We start from the raw sequence: 19,901 nt of genomic DNA on the forward strand, positions 1-19,901 counted from the left end.
CTGCTCAGTGGGGAGCTGTAAGACTCAGTGTGCTCTCCAGACTCATGTTGATGGTGTTATAGGGATTTGATCATGCTTTTTGGGAACATCTTATTTCCCTAAATAGATTGCAGGTACACTAGAACTGGGCCGGCCATCCTTTAATTCTTCTGCATACAGGAGTCAGGAAAATGTATGTATGAGTTATGTTGCTGACATTTACAATCTGTGTGAACTTGGGAAAGTCATTTATTCCACCTGAGCCTTATGTTCTTTGCTTTTAAAATGGGAGAATAATATCTACCTGGGTGTGTGTGTGTGTGTGTGTGTGTGTGAGAGAGAGAGAGAGAGAGAGAGAGAGAGAGAGAGAAAGAGAGAGAGAGAGATTGGAAACAACTATTGAAAACACTTTATCAACTACACAAGGTAGCCTTACAGTTCTGTTCACACTATAGGCATTTGTTAAATGGATGTACAATGAAGGTACAAAGATACATACACAGTACCCTACCAAGACCTAGAATAGGGTTGTTCACACAGTGTGAATTCAGTTGCCAGCATGCAAGTGGCACTTGGGAAGGGAAGTGTATTTTAATGGTGAGATGTTACGTTCAAAGTCAGACCTTTAGTTCATTGGACTGCTCAGTGGAGCAAGCAGATGTTCTTGTTCCTAAAAGGTTCACTAGCTACGCAGTTCCTCATCTCTTGAGAGCTACATATAGAGTGACTCTCCCTTGCCTCTCAGCTGTCTTTTTGCTGATTGGTTCAGCTATGAGGAGCTTACTCTCGGTCCTTGTGATCCTTGTCTTGCTCTCCTATGTTCCACCAGGTAAAATGGAATTCCCATCGCTGTGAAATTAGGCACAGTGAAGGGAGAGAGGGAGTGAGGTTCTATAAGAGTGAGAAGGAGGCAGGGCTTGGACAAAGGAAGCTGAAACAGGGAGGGATGTGAGTAGAGATGGACACTTTGGGCTGCTCCAGGGAATGGAGAGTAGATGCTAGGAACACATAACAGGAAGTGTCTCCAGAGAAGACACTCGTTCTGGATTTTGGTCCAGGGAGTCTGTGAGGTTTGAAGGGAAAGTTGGATTAATGTTACTGGCAAAAGTGGGGTAGAGCAAAAGCATGAGACCTTTGGAGGACAGGTAGGATTTGGGGCTGGGAAGGAAGCCGTTCCTTTAGGACTCTTAGAACTTGCACTCCTGTCAATTACCCAGATTATTTTTCACACATTTAGAAACCAAGGCAAATTTGATGCTGAAAAGAATCAGCAAACAAAGCTGGTTGTTCAAATATATTAACTCATAGCATCACGGGATCCTATGGAACATCAGTTCGTACAGTTGGAATTTACATCCACTGGACAGAAGCCAGCAACTTGATAACACTGAGAAGGGTCCACTTAAGTCACTAAAATGGAGGTTCTCAAAAACTGCTTTGCTTGTGGTTTTCTGGGATCTGCATAAATCTTTTACCCTTGGCATCACACTTTGCACTGTGTCTCCACTGGACTCCTTTGTCTCAGAGAGGTGTTCCAGGGCTAACAGGTACACAGCACGCTACTTTGCTTCCCAATAGCCTTTGGTCATACCACACTGATTGTTCTCACACCACAAAGGCCCAATAGGTAGTCCCTGGGCTGGCTGGGTGGAGAGACTGTTAAGGCTTAGCACACGAAGGTGGGTAATATATTACAGTGACTCAGAGCCACCCTCACCCTCTTAAACTGCATTCCTACCACTTCTCCCCCACCCCTCAGCTTCCAGAAGTGCCCAGGTCTTAAGGTTAGGAAAAAGACCAGCATTGGATTTAGATATGTGTTTCAGGTATTTCAAACCATTTCACACTTATTATCCCATGGGATGTTTTCAAGTGCCCTGTGATTAAGCCAAGGCAGGTAGTAGGGCATTTGGTTAAAAGTCACATAGAAAGTTATTAGGAATGCAGGGCTAGAAGCATGGGCTTCTGTAATTCTAGGTTAGTGACCTTTCCTTCTTCAAGCCAACACTTTGATAACCTCAGACTGACTTGGTGCTATCCCAGACCCTGCAAGCCTCCTGGTATGGGGCCTCTGCAACTCCTGGGACTACTCTGAGTTCTAAATATTCTTTCCACAGCAAATAGTCCCAAGCTGTATCTGTTGAACTCTGTTACCTGCACATGGTTGGTTAGTGATTTGTGTAAGTGGGGACCATGGGAACTGACGACTCATAATAGGGTCTCTGGAAAATAACTTAAGAGCAACTGAAAAAGGGGTATCTAGCCATAACATGACTGAGATGTTTTGATCCTATCCAATTTGCCATTAATAAGTTATAAAATATACACTTCAATCTAATTTATCTATGGCATCATGACCCTGTAGGACATTGTACATTTACCTTTGTTTTTGTTGGCAGTTAGAAGTGGATTAAATATGTACATAAGAAGAATCTATTCTACATGCTGGCGATTGAAAGGTGTTTGCAAGAGATCATGTGCAAAAAAAGAAGTATACCATATTTTGTGTGATACTGCAACTCTGTGTTGTATTAGCGCAAAGGATTTACCTCCACTGGTTGGGAAATAGTGGTATCTGAGGTTCCTGCTGATTTCCTCTGGGTACCCAGATCCTCCTCAGTTGCATCATTCCATTAAAACGAAGGCTTTAGCCAATCAGTGTTTCTGTGTCTGCTGTGTTTCTCTTTATTCAGAAGCATTCATTGTCTCTCCTTTGGAAATAATCTTTTGGATAATTCTTTGTCATCAGTATTGTTCTTTTCTTTTAACTTATTCCTTATTAAAAATTTCCTAAAAACTTTTTTTGAAGTATGCCATACAATCAAAAAAGTACAAATCATAAGCGACATTAATTTCACAAATTTAATGCACCTATGGAACCTGCACCCAGATGAAAAAAAGAATATTACAATATCTCAGTCACCACCACTCGCTACTCCATGAAGGATAATCTCTACCCTGACTTCTAAATAGCATAAATCTTGGTACTTGGTTTTGAGCTTTACATAAATGGAATCATACAGTAGATATTCATTTGTGTCTGGCTTCTTTTAAGCTAAATCATTTTTATGACATTTATTTCTGTTGTTTGATGTAATTGTAGTTTATTCATTCTCAATGTTGCATAGTATTACATCGGGGAATATACCACAATTTATGTGAATATTCTAGTTTAGATGGTTATTTGTGTAGTATCTGGTTTTGGGATCTTTTAACTAGTGCTGTGATAAACATACTTATACATGTTTTTTGAGGCTTATATGCAAGTATTTCTGTTGGTATGTACTTGGAAGTGGAATTTGGCCACGTGTATGTTCAGTTTTAGTAGATATCGTCAAATTGTCTTCCAATTTGGCTGTAGCAATTTATATTTGCACCTAGTGTCTGAGAGGTCCTGTTGCTTTATGTCCTTTTCCACAACTAATATTTTCTGCCTTTTTTTCCCATTCTAGAGGGTATAAAGTGATGGCATATGGTGATATAATTTGCATTTCACTGATGACTAATGAAGCTGAGCACTTTTTCACATGTGTAGTGGCTATTTACATATCCTTATTATATCCTTATTTGTGATATACCTGTTCAAGACTTTCATCCACTTTTGTGTTAGATTGTCTAACTTTTTCTACTTGGGATCCTCCTCAGGAACACTCATTATTTGACATTGGACAGAATGAAGTAAAATTTGTATTGAAAATATTTAAATTTAATGTTATAATCCAATGTTACTGCTATAAAAACAGAAATAAAAATTAGAAAAAAGAAAATATTTAAGTTTAAATATGGAGTGTGTTGTAGTTTACAATGTTCAGTTAGAGAAATTTTGTACTGTTTTGTTTGACAAGGCCATAAAATGTTTCGACTCTTAAATATTATTAAATTTCATCATCATAAGGAAGATAAATTATTCAAGTTAATAATGATTCGGGTCCCTTCTTTTTTGAATAGGTTTTAGGAAGAATTAAGCCAATGAGAGAGAAGCGGTTTTTCTAGTATGACGGGGATAGGAAGCACTGATTTGCTCCTGATGGGGAAACTCCTGGTGGAGGACACTATCAAAGTTTGGAGCTTTAAACAAACACTGACTGCTGTGATGGGTGAAGCACCCATCCTGTGCAGATTACATCCTAAGACTGAACCAGACTCGTTTGGCTCTTCTATGAAAAGCTCAATGGCGATTATATACACAGCCAAGTCATGTTTCAAGGTCATTACCATCACTCCTGCCATCATCTACATCTATTCTGAGTGTGTCCTGCTCAGGTGGGGAGAGTAGGTAGTACTACTTAGGTAGGTGGTTCCTGTCTTATCTACTACAATAAAAAAACAGAGCCCTTTCTTTTCTTCTTTTTTTAGTGTTTGCCATTTTGGGCTCATTTGGTGTGTATGTGTTTGTGGAATACAGTAGATTAAAAGAGGCTAGTCTTAATTTTTCTAACTTAGTAGCCATCTATGATACATGAGTTTCATCAAGCCTCTGAATAGCAACGGAGTTATAATTGTACTGGGTTGTGCTTTCTCATCTTGTCTACCTCAAATCACTCATTTACTGCTGAGAGCCCTTGGATATGTCTTATGTGACCTCCCTAAATTTTTTTTCATGCTTTTCTTGTTTGGGTCCTTGTGTTGGTTTCTGCTACTAGGAATTTGACTGGAAGGTGAGATCTTCTCTCTATAGCTGCCACTGGGGTTGGTGCTGCCCTATTCTTTGGGGCAAAAGAAAGGGCTACCACATTCCCTGCAGGATTCACTGAGCCAGGCTCATACCATACTGAGCTAGGTAAATACCACTGTTCTATATTTTTTTCATCACCTAGGCATCAAATCAATGCTGCTCATGGTCTCAGGTCTCGCGGAGTTCCTTTTGAAAACAACTTTTTTTGCTACTTCCTGCAATCTCTTTCTGCATAGGACTCAGGCAGATGTTTATGTGGCCTGGAAGGGAAAGAGATACCATTCTATTGACTCCACATTCCTCTCTCCTTTCAGGAATCTTCACAAAAATTTTCTCCTTTTCATCCCCTTTTCCACAGACAACTGAACTTATGTCAATGGATTAAGGCCAATATCCCAGCCCTCCAGCTGCAGACAAAGAACTTATTTCTATGGATGTAAAAAAATATATCCACCAATCCATCCAATTTTTTGGATGCATTTCAAAGTAATGTACAGCTATCAGTACACTTGTCCTGAACTACTTCAGCGTGGTATTAGAGTTCAAGAGTTTCCTTTTGCTTTGAAAACATATTTACATACAATTAAATGCATAGATTGTAAGTGTACCATTTGAAGAGCTTTGACAAATCCATATACCTATGTAATCTAAACCATATCAAGATATCAAATATTTACATCACTCCAGAAAGTTCCCTCATACCCTTTTGCAGCTGGTATCTGCCACCAACTTTCTATTTTCTGAGCAGCAGCTGCTGTTATGTTTTTTTCTTTTTTGCTGAGGAAGATTGGTCCTAACTAACATCTGTGCCAATCTTCCTCTATTTTATATGTGGGTCACTGCCACAGCATGGCTTGATGAGTGGTATAGGCTATGCCAGGGATCTGAACCTGTGAACCTGGGCTGCCAGAGTGGGATGCGCCAAACTCAACCACTAGGCCACAGGGCCAGCCCTTGTTATGTTTTATATTAGCCATCAGTTCAGTTTGCCTATTCTAGAAGTTTTTTTTTTTTTAAAGATTTTATTTTTCCTTTTTCTCCCCAAAGCCCCCCGGTACATAGTTGACTTCAACAAAATTTAAAACTATCGATCATCAAAACACATCACTAAGAAAAAAAATAAGAAACCAGGGATTAGGAACTCAATAATAGAAAGACAAAAAGAAAACCCAATAAAAATGGGCAAGAGATTTGAACATACTCTTGACAAAAGTAGTATCAAAATTGCCAAGAATCACATTGAAACATGTTGGAAGGTCATCAGGAAAATGCAAACTACCACAATAGTGAGATACCCCTGCATGTACACACTGCAACGGCTAAAAATAAAACAGGCTGACAACACCAACTATTAGCTAAGATGTGGAGAACGTTGAACTCTCATACATTACTTTCCTGTCAACAGTGCACAGGATTCCATTTTCTCCACATCCTTGTCAACACTTATCTCTTGTCTTTTGTATACTAGCCATTGTTAACAGATATGAGGTGATGTCTCATTGTGGTTTTGATTTGCATTTCCTTAGTGATTAGCAATGTTGAGCATCTTCTCATGTACCTGTTGGTCATTTGTATGTCTTCTTTGGAAAAATGTCTAGACAGGTCTTTTGCCCATTTTTAAATCTGATTATTATTATTAATTTTTGCTGTTGAGTTGTATGAGTTCTTTATATATTGTGGAAATTAACCACTTATCAGATATATGGTTTACAAATATTTCCCCCCATTCTGTAGATTGCCTTTTCATATTGTTGATGGTTTCCTTTGCTGTGTGGGAGCTCTTAGTATCACACATGTTTATTTTTACTTATGTTGCTTTGTGTTTTCAGGGTTATAGCAAAAAAATCATTACCAAAACAAATGTCAAGGAGCTTTTCCTCTATATTTTCTTCTATGAGTTTTATGGTTTCAGATCTTACACTTATATTTTTAATCCATTTTGAGTCAATTTTTGTGAGTAGTGTAAGATAGGAGTCTAGTTTCATTGTTTTGCATGGGTTTAACCAGTTTTCTCAACACCATTTATTGAAGAAACCCTTTTCCCCATTGAGTATTTTTGTCTCCCTTGTCAAATATTAGTTGGCCATAAGTGAAAGTGTTTATTTCTGGTCTCTCAATTCTGTTCAATTGCTCTATGTGTCTGTTTTTGTGCAAGTATCATACTGTTTTGATTACTATAGCTTAGTGATATAGTTTGAAACCAGAAAGTGTGATGCCTCCAGCTCTGTTCTTCTTTCTCCAGATTGTTTTGGCTATTTGAGATCTTTTGTGGTTCTATATAAATTTTAGGATTTTTTTTTCTATTTTTTTGTGAAGAATACCATTGGAATTTTGTTAGGGATTGTGTTAAATATAGATGACTTTGGGTAGTATGGACATTTTAACAATATTAATTCTTCCTAACCAAGAACATGGGATATCTTTCCATTTATTTATGTTTTATTCAATTTCTTTCATAAAAGTTTTCTAGTTTTCAGGGTACAGATCTTTTATCTTCTTGGTTAAATTTATTCTTAAATATCTTATTTGTGAAGCTACTTCAAATTGAATTTTTCTTTATTCTTTTCCAGATATTTTGTTGTTAGTGTATAGAAACACAACTACTTTCTGTATATTGGTTCTGTATCCTGCAACTTTATAGGATTTGTTTATTAGCACTAACAGTTTTTTGGTGGAGTCTTTAGGATTTTCTATAGATAAGATCATGTCCTCTGGAAACAGAGACGGTTTTACTTATTCCTTTCTGGTTTGAATGCCTTTTGTTTATTTTTCTTGCCTAATTGCTCTGACTAGGACTTCCAGTATTATATGGAATAGAAGTGGTGAGGTGGGGCACCCTTGTCTTGTTTTTGATCTTAGAGGAAGAGGTTTCAATCTTACACCATTGAGTATGATGTTAGCTGTGGGCTTATCATATATGACCTTTATTATCTTGATGTATATTCCTTCTATACCAATTTGTTAGGAGTTTCTACCATGAAAATATGCTGTATTTTGTCAAATACTTTTTATGCATCGATTGAGATGATCACATGATTTTTACCATTCATTCTATGGTGTATCACACTTATTGATTTGCGTATGTTGAACCATCCCTACATCCTAGGAGTAAATACCACTTGATCATGGTGTATGGTCCTTTCTTGTGCTGTTGAATTTGATTTGCTAATATTTTATTGAGAATTTTTGCATCTGTGTTCATTAGGGATATAGGTCTGTAATTTTATTTTCTTGCAGTGTCTTTACCTGGCTTTGATAACAAGGCAATGCTGGTCTCATAAAGTGAGTTCAGGAATATTTTATCCTCTTCAATTTTTTGGAAGACTTTGAAAAGTAGGGCATTAATTCGTTTTTAAAGGTTTGATAGAATTCATCAGTGATACCATCTGGTTCTGGGCTTTTTTTCATTGGTAGATTTTTGATCACTGATTTAATCTCCTTACTCAGTATTGGTCTGTTCAGATTTCCTACTTTTTCATGATTTGCTCTCAATAGGCTATTTGGTCTGAGGAATTTATCCATTTCTTCTAGGGTGCACAATTTTTTGATATATAATTGTTCATAGTAGTTTCTTATGATCCTTTGTGTTTCTGTGATATCAGTTGGAATGTTTTGTCTTTCATACTTGATATTCATTTTTTTTGGTAGTTTGGCTAAAGATCAATTTTATCCTTTCCAAAACTAACCTTTAGTTTTGTTGATCTTTTCTATTTCTCTACTTTATTATTTCTGCTCTGATATTTGTTATTTTTTCCTTCTGCTAACTTTAAGCTTAGTTTATTCTTCTTTATAATTACTTAAATTGTAAAATTACTTTGTTTATATGAGGTGTTTCTTTTTTCTTAATTTGGATGCTTATTGCTAAACTTTCCTCTTGGAACTGATTTTGCAGAATCTCATATGGTTTAGTATGTTGTGTTTTGATTTTCATTTGTTTGAAGTTATTATTTGATATCCATTTTGATTTCTCTTTGATTCATTGCTTGTTCAGGGGTGTGTTTTTTAATTTGTGCATATTGTAAAATTTACATCTTTCCTTCTTTTATTGAATTCTAATTTCATAACATTGCAGTCCAACACCATACACCAAGGGAACGGGTGGGAGTCTCACTCATCTGTGCATCAGGTAATACACAGAAAAATTTGATTTGGGCTATGGAACAAGCAGGAGCCCTCATCAGCTTTAGCCCTCATTGACCATGGTCTGGGAACACCAGTAGAATGCTGACTTGACCAGACACTTATGGACAAGAAAGCCTTTGTAGAAGTCCAGGTTTTACAGAGGACAGGTTCCAGCACTCTGGAAGCTAAAAAAGAAAATACAAATTTGTACACAATGGAGTATGTAAGAGGAACTTTACCAGTAACAACCTTCCCCATGAAGTGGTGTCCTGAGAGCTCTAGGAGGCTGGGGCTCTCTATCATGGAGGGAAAGAGAGAGTAGTAAGTGAGTGTTCAGCTTCTGCAGCTGTGCAGGATGTGCTAAAGAAGCCCATCTCTCTCCCAGAGTAATAAGCGAAATATTCATGACTAGGGGCAGGGTGGAGACCAGGAAAGAGGCAGAGAGAATATTAGAGTGAATTAAAGGGATGTGGCTCCTTCTCACTGCATTCTGGATTCTAGCAGGAAGGCTGCTCATAAGCCATTGGGAATACCTCACCTGAGGATCCTGCCACTTGGCCTGCAGGCTCCTCTAATTCTCTGAGTGCAAACCCATATTTCCCTCCACTCTGTGGCTGGTTCCTTGTGTGTGATCCTGAGGGTGGTGGCTAGAATGACCTCAGGTAGACAGGGAATACACATAAAAAAAAAGCCAAAGTCTGTGGGAAAGGGAGAAACCTTGAGCTGTAGTTCCACCCTTGGGAAAACAAAAGAGTTTTCTTGCAGCCAGCCTGGTGCATTGTAAAATTGAGAGAAGACATATAACCTTAAGAATTCTGCCAGAAGAAGGTATATGAAGTACAGAGTTTGTGTATTCATACAGAGTCAGAGAAAAGTCTCAGATATAAGCAAGACTAATGAAAGCATTTCCTATCTGCTAGTAATAATTGGGGGAGGACACTGCTACTTGAGGTGTGAAATCAGCGATACAAAACTCCAAGGAATGTGAAGAAGGAAGAAAATACGACATCACAAAAGATTACAATGATTTTCTAATAACTGAACATAAAGACAAGGAGATCTGCAATTTACCTGATGAAGAATTCAAAATAACTGTTTGAGGAAACTCAATGAGCTACAAGAAAAAACAGAAGGACAATTCAGTGAAATCAGGAAAACAATACACAAACAAAATGAGAAATTTAACAAAGAGATAGCAATCATGAGAAAAGCCCCAAACAGAAATTCTGGAGCTGAAAAATTAAATGAATGAAATAAAAATGGAACAGAGAGCATGAAAAGTAGAATAAATCAAAGGGAAGATAGAATCAGTGAATTAGAGGATAAGAACTTTGAAATAACCCAGTTAGAGGAGAACTACAAGAAAAGAATAAAAAAGAGCAAAGAAAGTCTACATGATCTGTAGTATAGGATACCATCAAAAGAATGAATATTAGAATCATTAAAGTTCAAGAAGGAGAAGAGAGGGAGAAGTGGCAGAAAGTTCATTTAATCATATAATAGCTGAGAAATTCTCAATCTTAGAGGCTTAACATCCGGGTTCATGAAGTTAATAGATCATCCCATTATTTTAATTCAAAGTGATATTCTACAAGACACATAGGAAACTTTCAAAAATCAAAGACAAAGAGAAAATCTTAAAAGCAGAAAGAGAAAATAATTATAATACAAAAGAACCCCCTTTCTAGGCTATCAGTAGATTTCTCAGCAGAAACTTATAGGTCAGGAGAAAGTGGTATGATATATTTAAAATGCTGAAAGATAGAAAAATGCTAGCTAAGGATAGTCTATCCAGCAAAGTTATCCTTTAGAAATGAATGAGAAATCAAGACTTTCCCAGAAAAACAAGAGCTGAGGGAGTTTTTCACCACTAGGCTTGCCTTACAAAATATGCTAAGAGAGTATTTCAAATAGAAATGAAAAGACACTAATTAGTTACATAAAAACATACAAAAATATACAACATACTGGTAAAGGAATATATAGAATTAGACTTAGAAAACTCTAATTCTGTAATATGATGCTGTGTTAACTACTTAACTATAGTATAAAGGTTAAAGGAAAAGTGTATTAAAAATAACTATAGCTACTATAATTTTAATTAATGTACAATATAAAAAGAGGTAAATTATGACATCGTAAACGTAAAAGATGGTGAGTAAAAGGGTAGTTTTGTGTGTGATCGAAGTTAAGTTGCTACCAAGATAAAATGGACTGTTATATCTATAAGATGTTTTATGTAAGCCTCATGGTAACCACAAATCAAAAACCTATAGTAGACTCACAAAAGATAAAAAGAAGGGAATCAAAGCCCACCACTGAAAATCACCAATTGACAAAGGTAGGCGGCAAGAGAGAAAAAAGGAACAATGGAAATACAAAATAGCCAGAAAGGGCTGAGGCAGTGTCCCACATAGCACAACCAGAGGCACTCATAACTAGAATATACAACTATGTACTGAGGGGCTTTGGGGAGGAGAATAAAAAGAAAAAATAGAAGATTGGCAACAGATGTTAGCTCAGGTGTCAATCTTTAGGAAAAAAAAAAAAAAAGGACGGAGTTGCTGGAGGGATAAAAAAATGGCAAGAACAAATTATATGCTGCCGTGAGAGACTCCCTTAAGCTTTAAGGACACACATAGGTTCAAAGGGAAAGGGTGGAAAAGGATATTTCACGCAGGTGGAAACAAAAGAAACTGGAGGTAGCTATACTTATATCAGACAATATAGACTTTAAGCCAAAAACAGCAACAAGAGACAGAAAAAAATCCTTACATAATGAAAAAGGGGTCAGTTCATCAAGAAGATATAATGATCATCAATATATATGCACCCAACATTGGAGCACCTAAATATATTAGGCAAATATTGACAGATCTCAAGGGAGAAATAGACAATAATACATTAGTAGAGGAAATCATCCCACTTTCAGCAATGGATAGCTCATTCAGAGAGAAGATCAACAAAGAAACATTGGCCTCAAACCATACATTATCCCAATTGCACCTAACAGACATAGATAGAACATTCCATCCAACAGTAGCAGAATACACATTCTTCTCAAGTGAATACAAAACATTCTCCAGGATAGGTCACATAATAGGCCACAAAACAAGTCTTAGCAAATTTAATAAGTTTGAAATTATAACAAGTGTCTTTTCCAACCACAGTGCTTAAAACTAGAAATCAACATGAGGGAACCTGGAAAATTTACAAACGTGGAGATGAAGCAACACATTCCTGAATGACTAATGGGTTAAAGGAGAAATCAAAAGATATCACAAAACAAAAGAATATGAAAATGTAACATACCAAAACCTATGGAATGCTGCAAAAGCAGTCCTTAGAGGGACATTTATAGTAATAAATCCACACATTAAGAAAAAAATATTGTGGGACTGACCCCATGGCCTATTGGTTAAGTTCAGCATGCTGTGCTTTGGCAGCCCAGGTTTACAGGTTTGGATCCTGAGTGTGGACCTACACCACTCATCAGCCACAGATGTTAGCTCAGGGCTAATCGTCCTCAGCAAAGAAAAAAAAAAAAAGAAAATGAAAAATAAAAAAAATATCAAATAAAGAAGCTCACTTTACATCTCAAGGAACTGAAAAGAAAAACACACTAAGCCCAAAGTTAGTAGAAGGAAATTACAAAGATCATAGTAGAAACAAACAAAAGACCAGAAAACAATAGAAAAGTTCTTTGACATTAAGAGCTATTTTTTTGAAAAGACAAACAAAATTGACAAACTTTTATCTAGACTAGGGGAAAAAAAGAAGACTAAATAAATAAAATCAGAAATGAAAGAAGAGACATTACAACTGATTCCACAGAAATACATAGGATCATGAGACTAGCACAAGCAATTATATGCCAACAAACCTGATAACCTAGAAGAAATGGGTAAGTTCCTAGAAATATACAACCTACCAAGATTGAATCAGGAAAAAATAGAAAACCTGAACTGACCAATAATAAGTAAGGAGATTGAATCAGTAATCAAAAATTTTCCAACAAAGAAAAGCCCAGGACCAGATGGTTCTACCACTGAATTCTGCCAAACATTTAAAGAAGAATTAACACCAATCCTTCTCAAACTCTTCCAAAAAATTGAAGAGGAGGAACACTCCCAAAGCCTACATTGCTCTGACACCAAAGCCAGGTAAGGACATTATCAGAAAAGAAAACTATAAACCAATATCTCTATTAATACAGAAACAAAGTTCTCAACAAAATATTAGAAACTGAACTCTACAACACAATGAAAGAATCATATACCATGATCAAGTGGGTTTTATCCCTGGGATGCAAGGATGTTCAACATACCCAAATAATAAATGTGATACAACAAATTAATAAAATTAAAGGTTACCATTTCGATAGATACAGACAAAAGCATTTGACAAAATACAACATCTTTTTATGTTAAACACCCTCAACAAATTTGGGTTGGAAGGAATGTACCTCAACATAATAAATGCCATATACAGCAAACCTGCAACTAACTTCACACTCAAGGAAGTTGCCTATGCAGCGAGACCTGGGTTCCATAATTGAAGGAAGCTTAAAAGTACAGTTAATTTGGAAAAGAGAAAGAACCCCTCTTTGGAATAAAGCAAATAATTCATAGTTGTTGACCCAGAAAAGTATGAATTTCAAATTCAAACAAATATACAAATGAATTATTTTCAATATTTAAGCAAACTAACAAGATTTGAAATGCAAATCCTGAATGATAAAGTGTTCCAGACTAGAAAGCCTTAGAAAACTAAAATTCTGCTCTTTATGGGATTCCAATCTAATTAAGCAAGCCATCCATGACCATTTTATATTATAGCTGGTTACAGGACATGTTCAAACCACAGGGGCCATCCCACCATCTCGTGAGATATGAGAAGGGGATAAAGATGATGATGTCTCTTTCTCCTTGGCTTATGGTCGCAGGAATCAAGTGGGTGAAGAGAGTAGTCCCTTAGAGCATTAGGGAAAGCAATGGATTGTCTTTCTCTACCCTATCTTGACTCACTTTGTATAAGCTGAGCAAAAGGAGAAGGCAGGGTTAAAATGTCTCATTGTAGTTCTTGCTGTGATCTTTGAATCTTTAAAGGGTCAGTTCTAGTTGATCAGTTTCTCGGCTAATGGAGGGATAGCAATTCCATTTCTTATTTAAGTCAGCTTTGAGTAAAAAGGAGTTTCCCTAAAGAGGGAGATTTTTCTTGCCCTTGAGGCATCTCAGAATCCCTATTACAAATTCTAGGCACCCCAAGTATCACTTTTAGACAATGCAGTTTTCATCACTGGATGAGTGGAACGTCAGGGAGCGATATCCAGAAAGAATTTTGAAGGAAGTTTGCTCTATACTGTGACAAAACTTTTCCACGTTTTGTTGCTTTATGAAGACATTTGGTAAAAATATTATTTTTAAAAAGGCTTTGAATCTTAGAATTGAATTTCTTTTGGATATGTCCAGTGTACAGAGACTGACCCTAGTTAGCCAATTTCCATTCAGGTTCCATATTTAAAGAAACCTAGAAAAGCTAGAGAGTTTTCGTGTAACGTACACACTTTATGTCAAAAGAATAAAGCAGTTTGCAGCTACCACTTTTAATAACAGACTTCATTTCCTGGCTGGGTATCTGAACGCAGAGGTTTGGGTTTGCAGAATAGTAAAGTAGATACAGTGTAGTGTTGGCTGAGCCATTTTACTGTGGCTTCTGGTAGCGGTGGAAAGTTCTGTCTGTTCAAGATGAAACCAGATGCCAGATTCCATTCTTCCAACAGACGGAACTCAGGTTCTCTCCCTTGCTTTGGGGATCACCTCTCTAATGGGTCTCTAACAGTGTCCCCTTATCCAGTTAGAAAGAGGCTTTTCAGACAGTCTGAAGTGAAAAAGTAAAATGAGAAGTAAGCCTAAGGCTACCCAGGATGTTACAAGGCCAGAGTAACAGAAGATTCAGTGCTCTTCAGGTAAGGATTCCCCTGCCACCTTCAGAGTCTGATAGTTTTCCTGGGCCCTGTCTGGATGCATTTCTTACTCTGGATACTTAATAACCATGGTTACCATTCCAGGCCACCTCTAATTCCATTCCAATTTAACCCATCTCCCCTACTGACTCCACAGGAGAGTTTGGACCTCTGAGGGGAACACATAGTCTACTGTATTTTTGGTACCTTCCTCCTTAAAGATACTAACACTGGATTTTGTCAAAGATTGAAGAGTGTCTGGGAGGGTAGAATCCCTCACAACTCCTCGTTCTTCCTCACCCACTGTTGTCCTTTCATCTCTTTCCAGTTGTAGTGATTGGCTGGAAAGGCAGTAGTGTCATTTTAGGCCAAAACTTAATCATTATTTCCTCAGCCCTGTACCAGATCAGCAATTGGCTATTTTTCAGCTACAGCCCCACCATCTCAGAATCACTAGAGAGTCCAAGCTGTGTTCAGCATTGAAGTTGAAAAAAATTGCTCGACAACCAGAATTGACCCTACTCTGCCACCATACCCCTCATCCTTAGCAGCAATAGGCAGAACTCACACACGCATGCATCTGTATATGGGTTGATGATGTTGAACAGTTAGGCAGACATTCAGCAGCATCACAGTAGTCAGTAGGACAACCAGCACCACAACAGAAGTTGCTAGATTTGCCTGTCATGCTTCCATAAGGTTGGCTGGTAAAGAAAACAGTAAGTCCAAATGGATTTAGATAGTTTATTATTTACCCATACAGCAAAGCAAGATCAGCATGCTATCAACTCCTAGTCCCACAGAATGACACTCAACCAGAGGGGCCAGATGGTGGATAGCAGAGGTGATGGGCCACTCTGCTGCTAAGGAGCCAACCCTAAAACATAGCCAGGTGGTCTTATAGCTTTTAGCTGAACCCTAAAGAGACTGAGGTGGAAAGTCCCATGTTTCATTCCCTGAAAACAGAGAGGTGGATGAGAACCCGCCTCATGGCAACCCATCACAGGATGGCCTTTCTCCTTGTGTTTCAAGAAGAACTGCAGGGTCAGACTCTGCCAAGACTTAGGCCAGCCTGCAGTTAAGACTTGCCCGTGTGGTCTGTGTGAAAGACATATGGGGTCCTCAGCGGGCCAGGGCAGATCTGTTTCTCTACGGATGGAAGATTCAAAGAAAAGGTGAATGGGGAGCTGGAGGAACAGTAGGGTAAAGCCTACATGTAGAAAAATGTTTCTGTTTGAAGCCTCTATAAATAATTAAGACATCCTTTCTATGAGTAAAGAGAGAAATAGGCATTGAGGAGACCGTAGATATTGCTTTGAAGTGAGAAAATATATTCTAAGTTGTTTTCAAGAGAAGCTTAGCTGTCTTTAGGAAGGCTGCAGCTTGGCTTTTGAAATCCAAGATCATAAGATTCTGATGACTTATAAAAAAATTTCTAAAAACCAACAGCCGTGGGCGTATCAGTGTTACAGTTTAATCTGAATTCCCGGGCTGTGTGAAAGATAGGGAGGGTCAAGGAGTTTCAAGTTAATTGTCATTCACTGGCTTCTCTTGTCAGGGCTCAGGGTTTCCTTTGATACAGCACTCCAGCTGAAACATACAGTGGGCGACTAACATTTCACTTCCGTAGCACTCAAGTCTGCAGGTACCATTTCCACGGCATTTCTTGTGTATTTCTGATGACAATACATTCAAGCCTGGAAAGAAAATGAATGGAAATATAACTAACTATAGGCCTTTATGAACTATAGAATGACTAGTCCCTCCAATTTTACCAAACTAAAGTCCAAGGAGACTTGATCATAGTGATTGATCTTGTAATTAAAAAAAAAATTAGCTAGTGTTATGCATTGAATTGTGTTCCCCCTGGCCAAATCCATATATTGAAATCTTAACTCACTACGTGACTGTATTTGGACATAGGGACTTTAGGAGGTAATTAAAGTTAAATGAGTTAATAAGAGTGGGGCCCCAATCCAATAGGATTGGTGAAGGACACAGAGAGAAGATGGCTGCCCACAAGCCAGAAAGATAGCTCTCGTCAGAAACTAAATTGGCTTGCAGTTGATCTTGGACCTTCCAGCCTCCAGACCTGTGAGAAAATCAATTTTGTTGAAGTCACACAGTCTGTGGTATTTTGTTATGGTGAGCTGAGGTGACTAAGTCAATTAGTGACTTGGAAGTATGCCCAAATTGGTCAGCTAATATACTCTAAACAATCAAGTAACCTATGCAAGTAGTCATTCACTCATCATTTAATTATTTATTTATCCCAAGCCAGTTTTTATAAATCCAGGTACTGTTGAATTGAGTATGATATAGACCTTAATCTTAAAGAATTTTCAGTCTAGAAAAAAAGATATGTGAAAGTTATCAGGCATTTGAGCTGAGCTTACAATTTTGTAGATATGCTGCTCTGTAGAAACATCAAAATCTGAATGTTTCCTTGTTTGCATATGTAAGAGGGTGCTAAAAGGAAAAGATTGCCTATATTTGACTATCTGTAGAAATTTGGAGCCAACACACTACCCTATGTCCTACCAAGTCATCATGCCTTGGAGGATAATTGTCCCATAAGAACAAAAGAAAAGACGAAATGTAATGCTCTACATGACAAGAAATTCCTATGGAAACGGCAAGCTTTGGGAGTGTATAGGGCAATAAAAGAAATATTGTAGACTGTAGGCAGTTGTTGACTGTCTAGAAGTGATGAAGCCTTTGCTGTAAACCATAATGGAACTGGTCCCATCAACAGCTTCAAGAGGCCTGGATGCTACGGATTCTTAAATCTAGCCTATTGAGTCACATGATCTGAAAATCTGGTTCATCTGCCTGGAGAATACTTCAGGGAGTATGAAAAATTAAATGGGATCCTATAACATATGGATTTGAACTGATTAACTCTGAGTAAAGAAAATATTCAAGATGAGATTTCTAAAGTCAGTAATGGATATGGTCAAGCTAGAGTATGAAGCCAGTCAGTGCTCTCTCTCATGTCTCTCTAGCTGCTACCTCATCTGATCAGACATTTCTAGTGTCACATAAAACTCATTAATTCTCTTGGAACAAACAGTTCTGAATCTATTTCTCCATTTACCAAAGGAATCTATAAATAGTAAATTAACTATAAACAATTTCAGTATATTAGAAAGCTTAACAAATTGTGTATCAGTCTGCTGATTTTGACTATTATGACTAGATATGTTCCTGAATTATAGACAAAACAATATTCGCAAAAGAAGATGGGGTATTGCTAATGAAAAATAATGATAACTATCATGAGTCAGGTACTGTACATATTATTTGTATACATATTCTATACATTATCCCATTTAATCCTTACAAGACTCTGAGGTTAGTTATTATTTCCATTTTGTAAATGAAGAAACCAAGGTTCAGAGAAGCTCAGACTTTTGTCTAAAGCTATTTGTCTAAACAGCTAACAAGTTGGAGAGCTAAGATTCAAGCTCAGGTCTTGTTGACATCGAAGCTGCTTGATGGTTTTCCACTTTGAAAATTAAAGTGTCCATGGTGGGAGGACATTCACAAGTTTGCTTAGTGGAGTTGCTCTTCTAGACAAAGGACCCCCCAAGGAAGATTTCCATTTTACCTTCCAGTGTTGAGTCCCAAAAGAAGAGAAAGACAAACACAATGAGGAGAAGCTTCATGGCTAGGAGCTTCTGTTGAGGAGGCTGGTGGCACGGTCTGACACTGGCTGTCAGAGAGCAAAAAGGGAAGGGTGGGCATACCCTTCTGTACAAACCTTTCAGGTCTGTGGTATACCCTGCTCCAGGTATATATCTTACACTGATACACCCTGGGGCAGCTGAGTCAGTGATGCTTATATGAGGAAAGAACTGACAGCCCTTTCTGGTTTGACAGCTTTTCCTATTGGCAAGGGTGCTGTACTCCCACCTGGAGTTTCAAAAAGTACTACAGGAGACCTGAGAATTATATGTTTTTTTATTTTCTAAAAAAATAAAATTTATTTTGTCTGGTTTTTATGTTACAACAAAAATTAAATGCTGAATTTAAAAAATTTGTAAAATATTAAAAATTACAAGGAAAGAAAAGTTACACTTAAGCCCCACCTCTCAGAGACAACCTGTGTGTTTCTTTAAAAAGTTTTATTCATGCCTAGTTTATTGTTTAATATTTTGTTTTACATAGTTATAAACTTAATATACTTGTAATTAGGTATTCTGCTTTTGTAATATGATATGTGCCATAAGTATTTTCCGTGTCATTATAAACTCTTTATAAATGGTATTTTTAAAAGCTGCACAATATTCTATCAAGGTCATATTTTATAACCATCACTATCTTAAAAACACCTGAGATAAAAGTGGCATAAAAAACTGCAAATATTAAAGCATATAATTTGATAAGATGTGACATATATATACTTTTGCAAAACCATCAGAATGTTGAAGATAGTGAGCATATATGTCCCCCCAACCATTCTTCATGACCTTTTCCTCCCCAGCTTTGTTGATGTATAATTAACAAATAAAAATTGTGTATATTTAAGGAGTAAAAGGTGATGATTTAAAGTACATGTAAATTGTGAAATGATTACCACAATCAAGCTAGTTAACACATCCATCACCTCAAATAGTTACCTTTTGTTTTGGTGATGAGAATACTACTCCCTCAGCAAATTTTGAGTATACAATACAGTATTTCTAACTAAGTCACCATTGCTGTACGTTGGATCCTCAGAACTTATTCATCTTATAACTGAAAGTTTTTTCCCTGTGACCAGTATTTCCCCATTTCCCCCACCTTCTAAGCCCTGGCAACCACCATTTTACTTCCCCATTCTGAGTTTGACTTTTTTGAGATATCACATATAAGTGAGATTATACAGTATTTGTCTATGTGTGGCTTTTTTGACTTTGCATAATGTTCTCCAGGTTCATTCATGTTGTTGCAAATAGCAGAATTTCTTCCTTTTTAGTGGCTGAATAATATTCCATTCTATATGTGTATCACATTTTCTCTATCCATTTAGCATTGGTGGTCACTGAAATTGTTTCCATATCTTGGCTATTGTAAATAACGTGCAGATAGCTCTTTGAGATACTGATTTAGTTTTTATTGGATAATACCCAGAAATGGGATTGTGGATGACATTGCAGCTCTAATTTTAATTTTTCA

General features: G+C 37.2%; 2 protein-coding genes across 18 annotated transcripts in view; one reads left to right on the forward strand and one right to left on the reverse strand.

Annotated features, from left to right (window-relative positions):
- The first annotated feature begins 525 nt into the window (after positions 1–525).
- DEFB135 (defensin beta 135) overlaps positions 526–19,901 on the forward strand; it is a 317,402-nt gene continuing 298,026 nt past the window's right edge. For 6 of the 17 annotated variants that reach the window (XM_070261332.1, XM_070261335.1, XM_070261334.1 and 3 more), the window contains exon 1: positions 526–808. Coding sequence is in view for 1 of the 17 variants with exons in the window: in XM_023628093.2 (XP_023483861.1) it covers positions 751–808; positions 2,379–2,548 (228 nt within the window). In the remaining 16 variants the exon portion in view is untranslated. Of the gene's footprint in view, positions 809–2,378; positions 2,641–19,901 lie in introns of those variants that run through there. The other 11 variants (XM_070261326.1, XM_070261327.1, XM_070261330.1 and 8 more) reach the window with 6 other exon arrangements.
- On the reverse strand, positions 15,472–18,545 carry DEFB134 (defensin beta 134). The gene is made up of 2 exons (XM_014737749.2): positions 18,352–18,545; positions 15,472–16,438 (listed from the first exon to the last, which is right to left on the reverse strand). The coding sequence occupies exons 1-2, from the start codon at positions 18,407–18,409 to the stop codon at positions 16,296–16,298; spliced, it is 201 nt and encodes a 66-aa protein (XP_014593235.1). The 5' UTR covers positions 18,410–18,545; the 3' UTR covers positions 15,472–16,295.

This window comes from Equus caballus, chromosome 2 (assembly GCF_041296265.1).
Source record: "Equus caballus isolate H_3958 breed thoroughbred chromosome 2, TB-T2T, whole genome shotgun sequence".
In the NCBI taxonomy this organism is placed as follows: Eukaryota; Metazoa; Chordata; class Mammalia; order Perissodactyla; family Equidae; genus Equus; species Equus caballus.

Bases quoted from the DNA above. Each gene is read 5' to 3' on its own strand.
- DEFB134 (XM_014737749.2), bottom strand. From the start codon at position 18,409: ATGAAGCTTCTCCTCATTGTGTTTGTCTTTCTCTTCTTTTGGGACTCA. The intron at 16,439-18,351 runs GTAAAATGGAAA...TTTTCTTTCCAG, and splicing joins TTGGGACTCAACACTGGAAG to GCTTGAATGTATTGTCATCA.